We start from the raw sequence: 21,425 nt of genomic DNA on the forward strand, positions 1-21,425 counted from the left end.
ATGCTTTTTCTGTATCTATTCATGTGATCATATGATTTTTATCCTTCACTTTGTTTATGTGGTGTATCACATTAACTAATTTGCAGATATTGAACTGACCTTGCATCCCAGGAATAAAGCCTACTTGATAATGGTGCATGATCTTTTATATGAATTGTTGAATTCAGTTTGCTAATATTTTGTTGAGGATTTTTGCATTTATGTTCATTAGATGTATTGACCTATCAGAGATATTAATATTATTTTCTTTGTAGTGTCTTTATCTATTTTTAGAAATAGGATAATACTGTCCTCATATAGTAAGCTTGGGAGTCTTTCCTGCTCTTGGGTTTAATGGGATTGTTTGAGAAGGATAGATGTTAGTTCTTCTTTGAATATTTGCTAAAATTCACCTGTGAAACCATCTGGTTCAGGACTATTGTTTATTGGGAGGTTTTATTGTTTTTTTTTGGAGGGGGGTTGACTACTGAATCTGTTTTATCTGTTGAAATTGATCTGTTCAGATTTTCTGTTTGTTCTTGATTTCGCCTTGGAAGATTGTCTGTTTCTAGGAATTTATCCATTTTTCCCAGCTTGTTCAATATTTTGGCATATAGTTGTTCATAATATTTTCTTATAATCCTTTGTATCTCTCTGGTGTCAGTAGTTACTTCTCTTTCATTTCTGGTTTTATTTATTTGGGTCCTATCTTTTTCTTGATTAGACTGGCTAAAGGTTTATCAATTTTATTTATTTTTTCAAAGAACCAGCTCTTGGTTTCATTGATCTTTTGTATTTTTTTAGACTCTATATCTTTTATTTTCACTCTGATCTTTATTATTTCCTTATTTCCTTCCTTCTATTCACTTTGGGCTTTGTTTTTTGTTCTTTCTCTAGTTCCTTTAGGTGTAAGGTTAGACTGTTTATTTGAAACTTTTCTAATTTTTTGAGGTAGGTCTATATTGCTGTGAATTGCCCTCTTAAAACTGGGTTGTTATGAAGATTTGACACTGAACACTTTGGTTTGTTTTGGTGATATTCTTGATTTTAATAGACTCATTTCATTCACTTTCTTTTTTCTTTTCTTTTTTTTTTTTACAAAAATACAATGACAGGGGTCACAGTTTATAAAGTCAATGTGAAAATAGGGCTCTTCCTTAAGGAGTTTCTAGTCTAGAGAGAGAGAGAAATACATGCCTACAACATGCCAACAGGTGCTTTGACTTTACACTTTGTGGAAGGGCTGACGTTTGATTTGGACTTTTTAGAGTTTATTAAACTAGAAGAGATGCAGAAGACATTTTGGGCTAAGGAAAGAAAATGAACAAAGTCTCAATAGTTCAAAAGTCTATATTCAATTAAAGCTAGTGCAGGCTCATTATCTATTACCTATAATTTCTAAATCAAAGAAACTCTGAAAACCATTTTTTTCCTTAAGTTTGGAGCAAACTTATTTGGTAGCACAACCTGTTCTGAATTGGCATGAGGCTGTCTATAATCTTTATTTATTTCACTTAGGAGAATTGTGAATTTGCAACAGAAATACTATTTTTTTTTTGTTACAGGTGCTGCCCCAACCTATAAATTGTGCTAATATTTTATTCATGTACTGTATTACTTAAAAAAGTACTCTCTTATTTTCTGAAAACCTGAATTGTAATAAACTCCTTTACCCAAGTGTTTCAGATATGGGATTGTGGACCTGAAGTAATTATGGGATTATGGGTGATGCAATAGAAGCTATAGTCAGAAAGAGAGATAAAGATTTGCTGGTTCTTGAATGCCTGATGAAAAATGCTAGAAATTCCATGTCAGGCTGTGCTATATAGTTTTAAATAAGGTAGTGAAGTATTCAACAATATTTTATCAAAATTAGTTTGTATTCCTGAGTATGGCTCCATTTTAAATTTATTTCCCCAAACAACCACCAGACGTTGGAGGAAATAGTGATGTCAGATGAAATACCTTTCAGAAGTAGATGTTTACATCCATCATTTTTTCCCTTGTGAAGATGTGTGTGAAAAATGAGGCTAGAAAAAGCAATATGAGATTGTGTTTGCCGTGTGCTAAGTGTAATATGATATAAATATGGTCAGGATTTGGGGTGCCCAGATGACTGTGCTTTGAAAATGCAAAAATTGCTTCTTGAAGGAAAAAGTCAACAAGCAAAAAAGCACAAGAAACAGTAATATATTTTACTTTGGGCTACATTACCTACAAAATAATTAGATTTTAATTAGGTTAGGAAAATTATTTGAAAGTAAAAAATGTTGTTGTTGTTGCTATGTGTGTGTGTGTGTGTGTCTGTTTCCTAACAAGTTTCTAAACTGTTAGAAACAGTAAAATTTTGGGAATTAAAAGAATAATTCTGGAGTGTACACGTCTTCTTTTTTCTTTCTTAGCATCTCTGGAAAGTTAGTCTCTCACTTTTCCTGAGTTTTTAATTAATCCTGGACTTGAGAAATAAAATGCATTTTATTTCTATTTTAAAATTTTCATTTGGGGGGCTAGAAGCAGAGGAAGTCATATGTAATAAAACTATAAATTGATATATTTTTCAAAAAGAATAACTGGTGGCTGCCTTAGGAATATTGCTAAATCTACTTCCCAGAAGTCATATTTCAATTTTTGTAAGTCTATGCAGGATATCAGAAAAATCCCACCCAATTCATAGCTTAGCCTTTTCATAAAATCTCAACACTTGACTTTAGAAGTACTGAGAATAATAATAGCATGTTTACAAACATTTCATGGCCCTCACTAAATCCAAGGATGAAGTACATATATTAGGCCATGGAAGAAGTACTTTTTGATGCTATAACCTTAAGAGTTGTAGTCTATTCAGCATTCTTACAAGTTTTGTTTTAATTCTTTATAAAAATTTAAATAAAACAGAAATAGAAATTGATGATGGTATCTGTGGGGTGTTTTAATGTTCCACCAGTACTCTACTTCATGCTTTATATACATTATCTCAGTTAATCTTTACTGTGTGGTTTATTATTGCTCTCATTTCATATAAACAGAAACTGATGCCTAGAGAGGTCAGGTGACATGCATAAAGGTATCATGGCAGGAAGTGTTAGGGAAGAAGTAAAGCCCAGGGAGTCTAAATCCAGAAGTCATACTCTGAACAAACTGTAACCTACTGCCTCCCTTTAGTCTCCTGTAACCACCAAGATATTCACTGAAAAATAGCCACTATTGTATTTTTGTATATACACCTTCTATTTTCCCCATGTGCATATATTTTTCAAACACAATTGAAATCCTAGTGCAGGCTGTTTTTTTACTTTTGTTGTTGCATATTTTCATGGGTCAATCTATTAACTAATAAAATGGCAAAGATGTGTTCTTGGTTTAATCCAGAATGGAGCGCTAATGCTGAGTGTCTAAGTGATGCCTTGGAATAAAAACGAACCAACAATAACAAGGAGCCCACTCTCGTGAATAAGTGGGCCTTGTGCTAACACCTCCTCCTAAGCATCTCTACTTCCATTTCTTGTCTTAAGGTGTCAGTGACAACATAAGGCATGTGGTAGAAAATGGAATAGGGACTGGTTTTCCAAAATTTATCTTTATATTCCTTTCCTTCACACATATGATGATCCAGAACATTCTTAACAACCTTAAAGTTTTAGAATTAGTCATTAAGATAGATATTTGCATTTATAGAGTATAAATTTTATAAACAGGAATGGTCAAGGTGATTTGTACTATGTCTTTATTTTTTTTTCTGAAGCTGGAAACGGGGAGAGACAGTCAGACAGACTCCTGCATGCGCCCAACTGGGATCCACCCGGCACGCCCACCAGGGGCGATGCTCTGCCCATCCTGGGCATCGCTATGTTGCAACCAGAGCCACTCTAGTGCCTGAGGCAGAGGCCACAGAGCCATCCCCAGTGCCCGGGCCATCTTTGCTCCAATGGAGCCTCAGCTGTGGGAGGGGAAGAGAGAGAGAGAGAGGAAGGAGAGGGGGAGGGGTGGAGAAGCAGATGGGCGCCTCTCCTGTGTGCCCTGGCCGGGAATCGAACCCGGGACTTCTGCACACCAGGCTGACACTCTACCACTGAGCCAACCGGCCAGGGCCTGTACTATGTCTTTATATATATATATATATATATATATATATATATATATATATATATATATATATTTTAAAGGTTCTCTTTTAAATATATACAGCTAGTGCTCGACTGACGACCGCGATTGGTTCTGACAGACTGGTCATAACACAATTTGATCGTAAGTTGAGTAGGCTATATGTACAGTACTGTGAAATGATGTTATAAAAATATTTAAGTCATTTTATCATAATTTTCTTTCATTATTGTTATATATCATAATTTTCTTTGTTCATTTTATGCCATTTGTATCATCTCTACACCATTTTGTTTCTTATTTTTACATTCATCAGGTTTAAGTGAAACACTGCATTACCAGTACAACTGGTTTAATATTTGCAAAATATACAAAATTACAAAATACAGGTGCATACAAAAATACAAAACACAGGTGTAAAAAATACCATAGGAAACATTTTCTCAATTGCAAAACATATCAAAATATATAAATATGTACGAAACATATTATTGGCCAGCATTGTCGTACGCCCAGCTGGGCAATGCTTGTGCTGCCAAACGCGGAGCAGTCGTGGCTAGCGATTGTGGTCATAAAGTTGAATGGTCGTAAGTTGCATAGGTCGTAAGTCAATCAATACCTGTACTAGTTCTTGTTAAGGAGATTGCAAATCTTGGGAAAGGGAGCCAAATTTATTTGTGGGGAATCTGTAAGTGCTGAACTTGGCATTAGGCATTTTCTTACCCCCCAACTCTGAGAGGCAGGTTACTAGCCTCACTTTGCAAATGAGGAAAATGAAACTCAAAGAAGTTAAGAAATTTGTCCACGAACAGGCATAGCTGGTAACTAGTAACACTGGGATTTGAACTCAGGGATGTATGTCTCTGACATTTTAATCAATTTTGTATGGATGTGAGGGCAATCTGGCTACAACATCTGTCACCCCATTGATCGCCAGGGTTGATTCGGCTGATCTGGCTGGCTAGGCGGGTGTCTCCTTCCTCCCTCACCGCTCCATGTGCGTCCCTCCCGAAGCTGCGTGCTCGGTGGAAGAGGACGACCTTCCCCGCTAGAGGAGAGGACCGTTCTTCGGTCAAGGGTATACGAGTAGCTGCGCTCCCCTGCTAGAACCTCCAAACAAACAAGTCTCGCCCTGGCCGGTTGGCTCAGCGGTAGAGCGTCGGCCTAGCGTGCGGAGGACCCGGGTTCGATTCCCGGCCAGGGCACACAGGAGAAGCGCCCATTTGCTTCTTCTCCACCCCTCCGCCGCGCTTTCCTCTCTGTCTCTCTCTTCCCCTCCCGCAGCCAGGGCTCCATTGGAGCAAAGATGGCCCGGGCGCTGGGGATGGCTCTGTGGCCTCTGCCTCAGGTGCTAGAGTGGCTCTGGTCGCAACATGGCGACGCCCAGGATGGGCAGAGCATCGCCCCCTGGTGGGCAGAGCGTCGCCCCATGGTGGGCGTGCCGGGTGGATCCCGGTCGGGCGCATGCGGGAGTCTGTCTGACTGTCTCTCCCCGTTTCCAGCTTCAGAAAAATGAGAAAAAAAAAAAAAAAAAAAAAAAAAAAAAACAAGTCTCAAGCTCAATTTTGTAGTTGTACAAAAGGTCCACGAGTTTTTTTTAATTTAGATTTAATTCCAATATCATAAAATTTGTCCTTTTAAAGATTACAGTTGAGAGTTTTATATTTGTGTGTGTGTATTCACAAGGCTGTACTACTGCCATCACTATCTAAATTACAGAATATTCTTATCAGGCCTCAAAGAAAACCCATACCCATTTGCAGTCTCTTTTTCTTTCTTTTTTTTTTTTTTGGTGAAAGGAAGGGAGATAGTGAGGCAGACTACCCTGTGCAACCTGACTGGGATCCACCCAGTAACCCCATCTGGGGCCAATGCTCAAGTACCGAGCTATTTTTTTGTGCCTGGGGCTGACATGCTCCAATGGAGCTATTCTCAGCGACCCTGGTCACGCTCAAACCAATTGAGCCACTGACTGTGGGAGGGGAAGAAGAGAGAAGGGGGAGGGGGAAGAAGCAGATGGTCATTTTTCCTTTGTGCCCTGACTGAGAATTAAACCCAGGATGTCCATATGCTGGGCTGACGCTCTATCCATTGAACCACTGGCCTGGGCCTAGCAGTCTCTTCTTACAGAGTTTTGATGAAGCAAAAATCTTCAAAACTGTTCTACTAAAAGTCTAATTTTCTTAAATTCTTTCTCCAAACAAAAATGGATCTTAGTTATTTATATAGATGTTGCAGAGAAGTTATAAAAATAACCTCAAATAACAGATGATTGATGTTGCCGAATATATTTTTAAATAGGAAAAGGATTACTACTGGAAGACTTTTCCAAAGTTATCAGCGTCAATAAAATCCCCATAACCTCCATGATCATTACCATTACTATTGAGCACTTACTCTCTGGCAGGTGCAATATTGACATATTCTACTTCTTTTCATTCTGACAACAATCCTGTTAAGTATTAATACTCACTCTGTTGTGCAGACAAGAAAAAATAGTTTGGGGAAGTTTATCACTTAAGTGTCTGAGTTCAGAAATAAACCCAGATCCAGTCTTAACCACTGAGCTTATTCAAGGGAGAAGAAATACTGTAAATCAAAAGAGAGCATAGACCTAAAATGTAAATAACATTTGAATCCAAAGGGAAAACTTACACAAGCTCAGGATACTGAAGAAGGTTATTCAGCTCTAACTCCTGGAAGCGTTATCCCAGTGGTTACATATCAACTTGATCAGATACATTCAGTGTACATCTGCTTAAAGCTATAGAAGCCAGATCTTTCAGGTCCTTACTTTAAAAAAAAAACCCTGATAATTAATCTGTCACACTAGAAATAGAAACAGTTGCAAATTTAGGAAGTGTCTGATCCCTTCAGACACTTTAGACAATATAGGAAAAAATACTTTCCTATTTTTCACTAATCACAGTTGCAAATGTTTGTATGATTATTTGGCTGAATTTTCAATAAGTACTTTGGTTCTCCTGTGACTCTATCAGACATAAAGATAATAAATTAAATGAATCAAAGATTGCTGTGTGAAAGTTCTATGCTAAGAAATAAACATAAGAGAGCCCCGAAGAGGAGCAGCCAAACTATTCAGGGAACAGTTTGGTGGAGATGACACGGGACCAGATTTTTGAAGGATGGGCACATGTATTCAATGGGATAAGAAGGAAAGAAGGATACATACACATGAAACAGTGTGCCTCAAGGATATGAGCGGTGTTAAGTTCATGGAAAGAGATGAAGGAAAATTAGGCAAACCTTCAAGGGGGAGCTTAAATTGTTGACTTTATCTTGAATGCTCTTGAAAAGTTTCTGAAGAGCAAAATCCTTCAGGGATTTGGGTTTTGGGGTGATTATTTTGAAGATAGTTGTACTGTCTTTCATTAATCATGTTACAGTAATTAGGCCTTGCCCACTTCTTGCCTGATTACTGTAACATGATTAATGAAGGCTAGAGCCATGGGACTTTAGAGGAAATCACTGTCCCCCGTTTTTGTCTTGATTTCTGTTGAAAGCTGGAGCTAAATATTGACTGTCTTATTTGATTTTTGAAATTTTATTCCACAAATCCGGAATGAAGTCATTCCACAAATAAATTTCACTTTCCTATCAGTCTTTTGGAAAAACTCCGTTCTTGTCAAATGCCACCATATTGGAGTTCACTTTGTTTTTCCTTTACCTCCCTCCTAGGCAAATAAAATCGCTCCCCTCATCTTTGCTCTCACAATAGTTTGCAAGCATCTCTATACTTATCACCATTATTTCTATAGCTATCTGTTCTTCCCCATTCCCCTTAGATATGAGGTCACTGAGAGCAGGGGTTATTTTTATGATTTACATTGTATGCCCAATAAATATGCATTGAATAGAAATTTAAAAGTTTAATTCTTTTTTTTTAAATAATTTTATTTGTTTAATGGGGCGACATCAATAAATCAGGATACATATATTCAAAGATAACAAGTCCAGGTTATCTTGTCGTTCAATTATGTTGCATACCCATCACCCAAAGTCAGATTGTCCTCTGTCACCTTTTATCTAGTTTTCTTTGTGCCCCTCCCCCTCCTCCTTTCCCTCTCCCGTAACCACCACACTCTTATCAATGTCTCTTAGTTTCACTTTTATGTCCCACCTACGTATGGAATAATGCAGTTCCTGGTTTTTTCTGATTTACTTATTTTGCTTCGTATCATGATAAAAGTTTAATTCTTAACAGACAGGTGTAGTATATACTATACAATTTAAGATTTTTATTTGGATAGAACAGATAATGTAAAAGATAAAAGGATTTGGTTGAGTAGTTATTACTGGAGTTGATGGTGGTATTTATTTATTTATTTATTTATTTATTTATTTATTTATTTATTTATTTATTTATTTATTATGCGGGAGGTGGGGAAGCAGAGAGACAGACTCCCACTAGTGCCCAGTTCGGGATCCACCTGGCAAGCCCTCTATGGGGTGATGCTCTGCCCATCTGGGGCTTGCTCTGTTGCTCAGCAAGCAAGCTATTTTAGTACCTAAGGTGAGGCCATGGAGCCATCCTCAGCACCTGGGGCCAACTTGCTTGAGCCATTGGAGCCATGGCTGAGGGAGAGGAAGAGAGAGAGAAGAAGGAGGGGGAGGGGGAGAGAATAAAATAGTCACTTCTTCTGTGTGCCCTGACTGGGAATCAAACCTGGGACTTCCACATGCCGGACCAACACTCAACCACTTAGCCAACTGGCCAGGGCCTTGTTTTCTTTAATATTCAAGACTTTTGAAATTCCACAAGGGCATGGGAAAGTCAAATACACCTTTTTTTTTTGTATTTTTTCTGAAGCTGGAAACGGGGAGAGACAGTCAGACAGATTCCCATATGCACCCGACTGGGATCCACCCGGGACGCCCTCCAGGGGCGATGCTCTGCCCACCAGGGGGCGATGCTCTGCCCCTCCGGGGCCTCGCTCTGCGGCGACCAGAGCCACTCTAGCGCCTGGGGCAGAGGCCAAGGAACCATCCCCAGCGCCCGGGCCATCTTTGCTCCAATGGAGCCTTGGCTGCGGGCGAGGAAGAGAGAGACAGAGAGGAAGGGGTGGGTGGAGAAGCAAATGGGTGCTTCTCCTATGTGCCCTGGCCGGGAATCAAACCCGGGTCCCCCGCACGCCAGGCCTACGCTCTACCGCTGAGCCAACCGGCCAGGGCAAATACACCTTATTTTAATTGCTAATATTAATTGTTTCCCTCCAATGTCACTTAAATTTAAGACGTCACTTTAAAAATTTAGTACATAATTTAAAATTAAAATAAGAGTAATATCTGAGATTATAGCACTTAGAACTTTTCTTGTTTTATTTTTTTCCATGTACCCCCTTCATTGAGGAGGATAAGTCTTATCAATATGTAGTAATAAATACTTTTTAACCAAATAAAAATGTATATATTTAAATAACTTTACATATTCTTTATTTTGAAGAATTAATATATATACATAGTATGAAGTTTAAAAGTACAAAATGAAAGACAGTCTAAAGGAAGTCTGCTCCTCACTCCTGTCTTCAGCATCCTAATCCCTCTTGCTAAGTTTATGATGTCAGTTTCTTGTGTACCTTTCAGGAAGAGTTTGTAAATTTTTTATCACACAAATTATAGTATATTTTAATATTCTTTTACATGCTTGTTAAATTTAATACATTATAAACATTATAAATTAATATAATTAATTTTTTTTTTCCAAATGAGAGGAGGGGAGATAGAGAGACAGCCTCCCACATGCGTACTGACTGGGATCCACCCGGTGACCCTAGTCTGGGGCCAATGCTCTGCCCATTTGGGGCCATACCTGCAACCAAACTATTTTTAATGTGTGAGACAGAGGCTCCATGGAGCCATACTCAGTACCCGGGGCCCAATGCAATCAAAGCAATCTAGCCATGGCTGCGGGAGGGGAAGAGGGGGGCCGGGGGGGTAAGAAGCAGATGTTTGTTTCTCCTGTGTGCCCTGACTGGGAATCAAACCTGGGACATCCACACGCTGGGCTGACACTCTACCACTGAGCCAACTGGCCAGGGCCATTACATTTCAAATAATAAATTTCAGAGCTCTTTCATATCAATTCATATGAAGTTAATAATTTTTTAAGTTGTAAAACATTGTTTTGTAACAAGAGGTGCACCAAAATTCAATTAGTTGCCTATTGATAGATTAGTATTATTAGGATCGAATAGCATACCATCAATGTATTTTTGATACCTTGTGTAGTTGTGACTAATTTATCCTGTGCAACTATATCAGTTAATATCTAGGGAAGGTATTTAGAAAAAGTGGTTTTCTCTGTTGTTGTTTTGTTTTCATTTGATGAAAACAAATGAAGATGAAGACATATCACCAACCATAATGTATTCAATGTATACTCTTTCCAAGAATGTGCGAGTTCCCATTTATTTTGCATTCTTTTCAGTACACTGGCTTATCAAACATTTTTATCCTTGAAATCTGAATAATTGAACAATAGAATAGTATTTTATAATTTTTAGTTCTTTGATTTTGAGTAAATCTTATGAGTTTTCACATACTTAAAAGTGAATTATTTCTGCATTATAGCTTATAACTTTATTGTAAATTCTTGAGGGGTTATTGTTTTTTAATTTGACGCACAGTTGAACAGAATCCCCAAATGAAAAATCCACAATAACATTCCCCATATTCTTTTACTTCAGCAATATGAAATATTAAATGTTAATTTAGTACTAATTTCATCTTAGCAATATTTAATAAATTATTACATGTTCTAGCTACTATGATAAAAAATAAGATATAGATACATAAGTTTGTAGATAAAGGAGCTCACAATCTCTTGAGAAAAGAGACATATGTGCAGGTAGAATAAAATAAACACCACGGGAGAGGAATGATAGTATATTTTGGGAGCTCAGAGGCCATTGTGATTGATTTGAGGTTGAACCAAGTGGCATCAGAGAAGATTTCCCAGAGGAAGCTGGTGGCATTTGTGGTACATTGTGTAAAAAATGTACAGGATTTTTAAGGTCAGTGAAGAGTTAGGTGATAGGAATGAGAATGCCCATTTGGAACTGTGCCTTTATTTTGACTAATAAGCAAATGTTGCTTCACTGAAATTCACAAGTATCAACTATCTTGAATAGATTTTCTTCATATTTCTCACAATAAATAACTCATACTTGGCTATGATAAGGTAAAAATATTATTCTTCTGTTTGACTCATATAACTCATATTTAAAGGTTTTTTTTTTTATAGATGACAAGCTCAGCATTTATTCAAAACAACTTGTTACAGTGTTATTAGAAGAGAATGGCAAACCTCCAACACTCACAGCAAGTTCTGAAGTATTATTTGTTTGAAGATTGAGGTCTGGCTGTGGGAAGGTTGGAAGAAAATACAGGGAAGTCTTATACATTAACTGGACCTCAGAAGGTTTTATCAGAACAGAATTGTAAAAGTAACATTATTTCTTGCCTTTTTTTCTTTAGGTCTGGTAATATAAGAAGTACTTAAGTTAAATGAGAATGATTGCTCTGTATCTCATAGCGATGTGATGGGACGTGGGCTAGGTCTAGAGGTAAATGCAGAGTCTCAATCTGGCTGCTGGTTCTTTCAGAAATGGAGTTTGTACTTTCGCGGATAATTACCAGTACCTATTACTGTAATTGTGGCTAGAAAGTAAATGGTAGCATTTATTAAGCACTGGACATTGTATACTTGAATGAGAGGTACCTTCTTCAGTTCAGCTCACATTTCTTAATCTATATAAAGTTTTTTCTGACTACAACCTGTAGTTTCTCCCTCAAAAGATAGAATGAGCCACTTTTTTTTCCTATGTACCTTCACTGAGCTCCGCAGTGCTACCTAATTTGCAAAGCCGTTTCCTTACAGTTTACTGATTGCTTTTCCTTTCCTAGCTTTCAGGGCAAGGATTTATTGATAGTTTTAGTTTCTAACTACTTGTGGCAAGTGTGAATGGATGAGTGACTGAATGGAAAGTTATCTTAAAACCTTAGCCCTTTTTCCAGTGATATTGCTCTCATTTTGAACTCCTATCTCAAACATTTTTTAATTAATCTAATTTAATTTGATTTTCGTGCTTCCCTGGTAGGAAGTTTTGGTCTTTTAAAAGTGGGTATATTTTTTTCCAATAGAAAAATGGAAAAATAACATGAACATGCAATTTCCCTGAAAAAAATATAAGCTCTCAAACACGTGAAAAGTGTTCAAACTCAGAATTAGAGACATGCAAGTTAGGATGACATTACAATTAAATTGACAAAAATAAAAATGTAGGACAATATGTTCTATTGGTGGGGCTGTGGGGAAACAAGAGCTCTCATACAAGGGATTTCTACAAGGCTCTTAGAACCATATGGATGCTTTACATACTCAAATATGTAATAAAGAAATAACTGAAGTTAATTAATCTTAATAAATAATTAAAATTAACCAGCAGGGAATATAAGTAATAATAAATGGGCATAACTTAATTACAAATAAACTACACTGAAAAGGATAAGAAAGAAAAGAACTAACCTAAGTCACTTTGAAAAATACTATTGTGTGGAGAAAAAAGAACCCTCATTCACTGTTGGTGGGAATGTAAAGTAGTACAACCATTATGGAAGAAAGTATGGTGGTTCCTCAAAAAACTGAAAATAGAACTACCTTATGACCCAGCAATCCCTCTACTGGGTATATACCCCCAAAACTCAGAAACATTGATACGTAAAGACACATGCAAGCCCCATGTTCATTGCAGCATTGTTCACAGTAGCCAGGACATGGAAACAACCAAAAAGCCCATCAATAGATGACTGGATAAAGAAGATGTGGCACATATACACTATGGAATACTACTCAGCCATAAGAAATGATGACATCGGATCATTTACAGCAAAATGGTGGGATCTTGATAACATTATACGAAGTGAAATAAGTAAATCAGAAAAAACCAAGAACTGCATTATTCCATACGTAGGTGGGACATAAAAGTGAGACTAAGAGATATTGAAAAGAGTGTGGTGGTTACGGGGGGAGGGGGGAGAGGGAAAGGGGGAGGGGGAGGGGCACAAAGAAAACTAGATAGAAGGTGACAGAGGACAATCTGACTTTGGGTGATGGGTATGCAACATAATTGAACAACAAGATAACCTGGACATGTTTTCTTTGAATATATGTATCCTGATTTATTGATGTCACCCCATTAAAAAAATAAAATTATTAAAAAAAAAGAAAAGTACTATTTTGACTAGAAACTATAAAATGCTAAAGACAAAAAAAAAAGTCACTTCTGTGGCATTCTTGCCAAAATTAATAACCATTGACTAAGCTTTAGAAAGCACCAGAGAAACTCAAATTGAAAAACATTCAACAAAATATTTTACCAATATTTATTAAAAATGTCAAGGTCCTGAAAGACAAGGAGAGACTGAGGCTCTGTCATAAATTAAAAAAAAATAAGAGGACAACGAAGTGCAATGTGCGTCCTAGGGGGATCTTGAAACAGAAAAAGGACACTTGGGGGGAAATACTGGTGAAAGTTTGCAGTTTATTTAATAGCATGATACCAACGTAAATTTTCTAGTTTTGATCATTATACACTGGTTATATAAATTGTTAACATTAGAAGTTGGATGAGGCGTATACAAGAACTCTATTATTTTGTAACTTTTCTGTAAGTCTAAATTTATTTCAAAATTAAAAGTTTGGAGAAGAAGAAATAGAATAACAAAACAAAAAAAAAAGAACAAGAAGAAGAATATAATCTTTTTAAAAAACCATGTTGTTTGCTGTTTTGAAAATAGTTAAAAGTTATTTAGACCAGATGTCATTAATAAAGCAAGCTAGCTGCTAGGGGCTGTTTTGTCACATTGCCTAATGAGATTGATTTTATTGCTGTCTTTGTGTGTTTGGGCTACTATAACAAAAAATATCATAATCTGTGTGGCTTAAACAACAAATATTTCTTTCTCCTATTTCTGGAGGCTGAGAAGTCCAAGGTCAAGGCACCAGGATCCTGTGTCTGGTTAGGACTCACCTCCTAGTTCATAGATGACCGTTTTCTTGCTGTGTCATCACATGGTGAAAGGGGAGAGGAAACTCTCTGCAGTCTCTTTCAGAAGGGCACTAATCTGTTTCATGATTGTGAAGCTCCCAAGGGCCCTATCCCATAATACCTGAAGGGAGGGGGCACAGCTGTTTAAAAATTCAATATATGACTTCATGAATTTGGATGGGGAGTTGCAGATATTCAGTCTATAACAATTGCCTATCAAAATTGGATTTGAAAGTATTTCTAAGACATGAGGTACCAGCGTGGTTTTTACCCTAGCAGTCAGTGGACCATATATATATGTATAATGTATATATGATAGACCAAAGATATTTTATTAGCTATCGTACTGTTGATCTTTTAGTTTATGTATTGGTTTGGTTTCTTTGAAAATATAAGTTTCTTTCATTTGATAGACACTTTGCCATTAGTATACTCATTAAAATTTTGGTGTGGCAAAATTTTGAATATGTTATTACCAATTCAATATAGGCTTCCAAGCAGATAAATACACTGATTAATTGCACAGCTGATGCCAAGAGTCGACAGATTCCTATGTTTAATATGAGCAGAAAATATCTTAGATAAGTCACCACTTAAAAATCTCAGAATTCCTTTAGTTATTAATTTCTACATGCTGTGAGCAAAGAACTCTTTATAAAAAGGAGAAATTTAGATACTAGGAATTTAAACAAGTTCACCAAACATTATGTACCAGATCTTCTAATCCCTCTTAGAAAGTGATTATTTTATTTTGAAACCACACTGGTGAGTCACTTGCTAGAGTTGGTCCAAGGTCAATTAAAAACAGAAAGAATCCTAACTTAAAAAACAAAACTCAATTAGAGGCAGATAAATAATTTAAAATTTAGTCATTTAATAATAAATCTTGAATTTAAAATTTAAAAATATAATTGCCAGTAAGATTTTGATTTTGGCTTATAAAATAATACATCAAGAAAGCAGGAAATGTGGAAGTTTTGCTTAAACTAAAATTTGCTACATCATTACCATCCATTGTGCTTCTAGCTACTACTATTTGTTTTGTTTTGTCTTGTTTTTGGATGTTATGGTACCGGTAAAAATGTGTTCTCCAAAGATATTTAGGAAGACTACATGTATGTACCTAATTGTGAAACTGTATGTCACCTTAGTAGTTGCTTCAAGAAGCATGTCCATTGAAGTGCTGATAAGGGTAAGAACCTTTATTTAAAAAAAAAAACACAAAAAACTAAGTTTGAGTAATAAAATTCTAGTGATCAATTCTCTTTTATATATACTTTGATCAAGTGTCTGTAATACAGAGTAAGAAACTATTTTGCATTAAAATGTTATGTGCTCTCTTTGGTTTAATCTGAACTCCAGAGTTCAATAACAACAAAAAAATCTGTCAAGGTAATCCTTGTTTTTTCACTGCTGGATAATTCAGTTTCTTTGTAATGAATGCACTTGAGTGTAAGAATCACTTCAAACAGCATTTAAACAAGCAAGCAGGCAATTTGAATGCTAATCATGACAGTTACTTTTCCTGTCCCGCTTTCTAAGAGTTTACAGTCTTGTTGAGGAGAAGGTAGGTTCACAGGTAAACCATCCAGGAGTACCTGGAACCCAGAAAGTTAGAAATAGCACCTTTTTGTGCAAAGATAATAAAAATCTTTAAAGCACTTTCATGTGTTTCATTGCATTGAATTCTTGAAAAGATCTTGCCAGGTATTCAGAGAGGTTCATAATTGTAGGGCCAGTAGCTGCCGCCACCATGGCCATGCACATGCAGGTTCCCATTGAATTCGGACAGATGGTAAAGAAACAGTAGAGCCACAAAATGGTGGGCCATAAAGTCTTGCACCGGCTGACCAGCAAACCCACAGGTAAGACCTCTTTCCTCTCTTTCAGTGGCTTTCAAAGCCCTGACACATTCTCCAATTACACAACCAGGAGAATCTTCTCCAGTTTCTTCTAGAATCAAAGGCCCCTCAGCTCTGGTTCCCCATCTGCACACCTTCTCTTTCCCTGCCAACATGGCTTCTTCTTCAGCAGTCTGTATTCTCTCTGCTCTCACTCTGCAAACATGGCTTCTTTCTCCTTCTCCTTCTTCTCTCTCTTTTCAAAACTTTCTGGCAAGAAAACCTCTCATCCTGCAAACATTAGTAAAACAATGGCCCGTCCCAAGCAGGAAGGTAATTTGCAATTTCACAGATCACATATATACCTGGTGCTGCCTAGTGCCATTTCCTAACAACAAAAGTGAGCAAACTTAAAAAATACAAATTTTACAAACTCATTTGCCCAACAGTAATAAATATGAAAACGGCTGCTCAGGCCATAGTGTGTGTTTTAAAAATCACTTATGGACCTGCTCATGCAGCTCCAGTTCCCTTTAGGGAGCCAGGGTTTTGTCCTATTTTATTTTCTGCTATGTATCAAGGACTAGTATTCATCTCAAAGTAAAGAAATAACTCTAGCATGAGGTTCCAGAGTTGGAGCACTCTACCGGAAAGCCCTCAGCCTGTTCTGCAGCACGGAGGACTATTTTTAGCTGTTTTTCTTCTGCTAATTGCCTCTCCCTCCATGGGGAATTTCTATGGTAGAATCCCCAGATGAGCCAAGTTTCACACTAATTCCCAAAGAGACTGGAAAGACGAAGGCCATGACCAAGGTTGCCCAGTGATGACAGTGTGGTGGCTTTAGCAAGATCGTCAAGGACCTTGCAGCCCACAGAGCTTGGGTGATTCCAGTGAGCAATAGTTCTAAGAATTGACTGGAAGAAAGGCCTGGACGTATCTTTTTCAGTGTTGGAAACTCCTCCAGTGACCTTGCTTGGCTAGAGCTTAATTCTGCAAGGAGTTAAGAGAATGTGGAGCCAGGGTTGGTTGAGGGCTCCAGGCGCTTCAGGTGTTCTGGCTTTCTTCTACCACCTTTGAGAGGAAAAAGGAAAAGACTTCTGAAACAATATCTTTTCAAGGCAACTTCAACCTTACACCTCAACCCTCAGGAAACATCATTGGATCAGTGAAGGTTTAGCCTAGGGAAGAGAAAAAGGAAAATGGTGATGAAAACCATTTTTACTCCCTTGCATGGAAGAGCTAATCAGGTAGTAGTGGGTGGCCTTGAGACAATGGGTGGAACGAAAATGAAGTTTTTGGCTTAGTGTCAGTGGAAACCTTCTGACAGGTTTTATGCATGGAACTGCCTTGGGAACTGGTGAGTCCTCTATACCTGAACTGTTCAAGCAGAAATGTGGACAATAGTATGGACACTGGCGTTCCTTGGACAGTGAAAGTGATTGACAGCCCTGCAGGTGGGGAGCTAAGTAATCATTGTTAACACTATTACAGCACTTATTTTTTATCATGTGTTTGTTACCCTCAAAAAGGGGTATATAGGGTAGATGGTATTAACTCTCTTTTAGAGATGGGGAAACTGAGGCACAAAGAGGTTAAATAATACGTTCAAGGTCATCTATCCCGTAGGATTGAATTTAGGTTGTTTGTCTCCAGCATCTATACTCTTAACCGCTTGCTATATTGCTGTGTCCTCTCTGGTCCCTCTTGCCCTGAGATCCCAGATAGAGTGGAGTCTAGTCCCATGGCCAGCATTCTTTGTCGGCTTTTCCTATAAGATGGTCTTCTCTGGGAATAAACAAATGAACGAATCAACAAATAAATAAAGCCAGAGAGGTTGCTGGTGAAAAAATAATGAAGACCTTTAGACCTACAGAGAAGCTCACTGGTCATCTTTGGAGCTAGGTGATAGCGTCAGAGCTGACCAGAATATTGCTCCAAAGTGAAGTACTACTGCTTTCCGACTTCCTTCCTCGTGGGCCTCTCCCTCTCTATCTCTGGTATCCCCTTCTGTCCTCCCTTTCCCCTGCACCTGCCTTCTTACTACACCTGTGCTAAGCTTTTCCAGGCGACTGGAAGGCACTGGGACGAACAATAATGAAGCTACCAAGTCTCTATTCCACACACTGTCCGCCGCCCTGATTCACAGAGGGTAAGTGACTTACCCAAGGTCACAGGGCCCCTATCAGAAAATCCTGGTGTTCAGACTTCCACATTAGGGCTCCGCCTACACCTAGGCACACCTTCGCTCTCATCGCCCACACCCCAGGGCTTTCTTTATGCCAGTCCGCTCCTCTCCATCCCTACCCCCCCCCCCTCTTCCCTGGAGTCACACCTGACGTTCTGCAGGCTCCAGGGTCAGCCTTCCTGCAGGCGTTTCCCTTCCGCCGGATTCCCACGCCTTCATCCTCCGCACGCGCGCAGCCCGCGGAAGCCCAGGGGGCATCGCCCCACGCTGAGAGCAGGAGTGACTGGGCGCCCTGAACCACGAGCCCAGAAAAGGCCAGGGCCCGTGCAGGACTGCGCCCTCGTCCCCCGCCCCCCAGGAACGGGCACCTGGAAAGGGGCACCGACCCAGGCACCCTCCCTCCCGCAGACCAGTCGCCTCTTGGGAAGTCCCAAGTGTCACGTTCAGTCCCACGGGGGTGTGGCCGTGCCCGTGGCTCCCCAGGGGGCTGCTCTAGCCGAGCTGCACTTCCTCCTCTCCTGCCTGCCGCTGCGGCCACGGTGCCTGACCGGTGTCCCGGGTGGGCGCGGACTGCTCTCCATCTGGGACGCGCGCACCATGGGCCCGGGAGCCGGATTCCCAGCGCAGGCCGCCTTCGGGTTGGACAATTAGCGGAGGTGGGCGGGGAGTCAGCGCACCCCACACACGCGCTTCTCCATGAAGGTTCTTGAGCTTTCTTTGAAGAAAGGAGTGCATATGCTGCAGTGTCTCTGTGGAAGGAGCCTGAGGACCAGCAACAGCCTGAGTGGTGAGGAAATGTTATTTTCTTAGCCCGAAAGCAACCCCCCTCCGTCCCCCTCCTCCCCCCCCCCCCCCCCGCCCCGTCCCTACAACTCTCCCTCCCTTCTTTCATTCAGAGAGGTTGGTGGGAAGGAAGTCGTTTCCTTTCTGGGGTGAGTTAATGGCCCCACCGCGGGTTCTTCTAATTTTTTCTATCCCTGAAGTCATCAGCGCTTTATAGAACGCTTTAGCTGACACCTGGCCCGAACTGGAGCCCGCGGGTCTCGTTTGGAGGGGTGCTTCAAGTGACCTGCTTTTGCGCTTCCTCCCGGCTCTCTCGTGACTTGCGAGGGCGGCGTTGCGACTTTGAGTTGCTCAGTGTTTCTTCTGCGAAGTTGCGGGTGCGTTCCACAGGAGAGGGGACTTTTAAACAGGTGGTCGACGAGGCAGGGATCTTTTATTTTTCTTGCTTTGTCTGAAAAGGAGACATCTGGCCATCACCGGGGAGTGCGTTTCGCCCTGCAGATCAAACAGTTTCTGTCCTCGGTTCGGAAAAAGGGAGTCCTAATTAGCCTGGGGCTTAATCAACCAGGTCCCCCAGGAAAGACACAGGGAGGGAAGAAAAGAAAGGCAGGCCCTTTAAATGAACAGCAATATTGAGAAAAACAATAAAAAATTTAATGAAAAATAATCAAACTAAAAACAGTAAATGTGGTGATTCTTTTCTGCGAAAGCCTTGGAAATAGTGTGCCATATCACATTTTCCATTGTCCATTTCTTATAAGGTGTAAGTTCCCTTTAAAATGATTATGTCTAGCAATTATGCAAGTGCTGATCCACTTGTGTCTGGTTTTCTTTTACAAAATGGGGATAGGGCATAGGGACAGAGGAAAAGTACATTCTATTATGTCTAAACAAGTGTCTCTTTTTAAAGCAATTTTTTAAAATTTATAAAAGTCATGGTCCATGACTTATAAATCACTCTAATGTTAAAAAAATTTAACAATATTATAATAGGTGTCATGTATAAAACTTAATATATTATTCTGGTGGATCTGATTTAGTTGGTTACTTACCTATTTCCACTCTTTTCTGGAGCTATGACTATTATACATATTTGGAAGGACTATATTTTATATAGATTTCATTTATCCTTTCTAAAATTTGCCTTTCTGGTTACTCATCACTCTAAATGCAAAATAAAAACATTTTCAAAGAACTAATTAGATAACTATATGTGAAATATGAGAATATATAATTTTGAAGTGAAATCAGCCATGAGAGCTCATGTTTTTTCCTTTATTCAACTCAGATTATTTAGACATTTTTTTTTTTTTTTTTTTGCAGCCATGTTTATAAGTGCTGGAAGATTCCAAGCCACTACATTCTAAACTACCATCCTTGATGTTAAAGTTTTATGTTTTGAAAATACTATTTCAGGAGGCCAATAGATATGCGAGTTAATATTATTTCAATTTTCCTTTTCTACATTATATGAAATGTGAATTGATTGTAACTTGAATATGTTTCCTACATGTGAAAAGTTTTAAAGTACGTATGGTGTCTAATGAAGATAGGGCACTTCCTCATGTAAAAATAGGCATCGTATTCAATTTAGACATAAAGTCAGTTTTTCAAATAGTCACAGGTCCAAACAGATTTGATAACATGTGATTAGGCAGGCTAGGATGTGCAAGATCATGAGACTTAGAAGACCTAGTTATAAAGCAGTCTCAGTAAAACACTCAAGTTTTTTGAATTTGTTATTATTGTCTGAAAAAGGTAGAAATAATGATGGCTGTAACCTGGTTCCTAAATCTTTTTTTCCCCTCTTTTTAAAAATATACTTTATTTTTCAGATCAAATTTATTGGGGTTACATTGATTAATAAAATTACATAAGTTTCAGGTATATGATTTCAGAACACATCATCTGCACACTGCGCCGTGCGTTCACCACCCTAAGTCAAGTCTCCTCCATCCCCATTTATCTTCCCTTTGCCCTGTTCTACCTTCCCCATCACTACACTGTGGCCTGTGTTTATGAGCTTTTATTTAATTTACATAATCCCTTCACCCAGCCCCCAACCCTCTTCCCCTTTGATTTATTTAATCTTAGATTTAACATGTGATCCCATGAAAACTATTGCACTTTATTTATACATGCATTTTTACTTAATGGGGTAATTGGTTATATTGGGGAACTATCCTTCTAGGGGAATTCTTTTAAAATGGTATAGTCTCAGTAGTGAAGCTAAAGTTTCCTTTACACCTTTTTCACAGACAAAGGTAATATATATATAGATCACAGATTGTTTCTGGGGACTACATTGCCTTTGTTTTAATTGTGACTTTTCATAGTATATGATCTTGGATAACTGACATGTCCCTGCTATTTCTCATTGGAAGTATAAATTACTAAGATAATAGTACATACCTCATAGGTTGTTGTAAAAATGAAATGAATTAATAACAGCTAAAGATCTATTGA

At 38.6% G+C, this 21,425-nt stretch overlaps 1 protein-coding gene across 2 annotated transcripts in view; it reads left to right on the forward strand.

Annotated features, from left to right (window-relative positions):
* Window positions 1-21,425, forward strand: part of FGF12 (fibroblast growth factor 12) — a 614,102-nt gene that overhangs the window by 172,213 nt on the left and 420,464 nt on the right. The window contains exon 1 of one of the 2 annotated variants that reach the window (XM_066347562.1): window positions 18,661-18,963. The exons of the other annotated variant lie outside the window; for it this stretch is intronic. Within the exon in view, the coding sequence (XP_066203659.1) occupies window positions 18,873-18,963 (91 nt within the window). The 5' untranslated portion in view covers window positions 18,661-18,872. Of the gene's footprint in view, window positions 1-18,660; window positions 18,964-21,425 lie in introns of those variants that run through there. 2 annotated transcript variants of the gene reach the window in all.

Source organism: Saccopteryx leptura, chromosome 8 (genome assembly GCF_036850995.1).
Source record: "Saccopteryx leptura isolate mSacLep1 chromosome 8, mSacLep1_pri_phased_curated, whole genome shotgun sequence".
In the NCBI taxonomy this organism is placed as follows: Eukaryota; Metazoa; Chordata; class Mammalia; order Chiroptera; family Emballonuridae; genus Saccopteryx; species Saccopteryx leptura.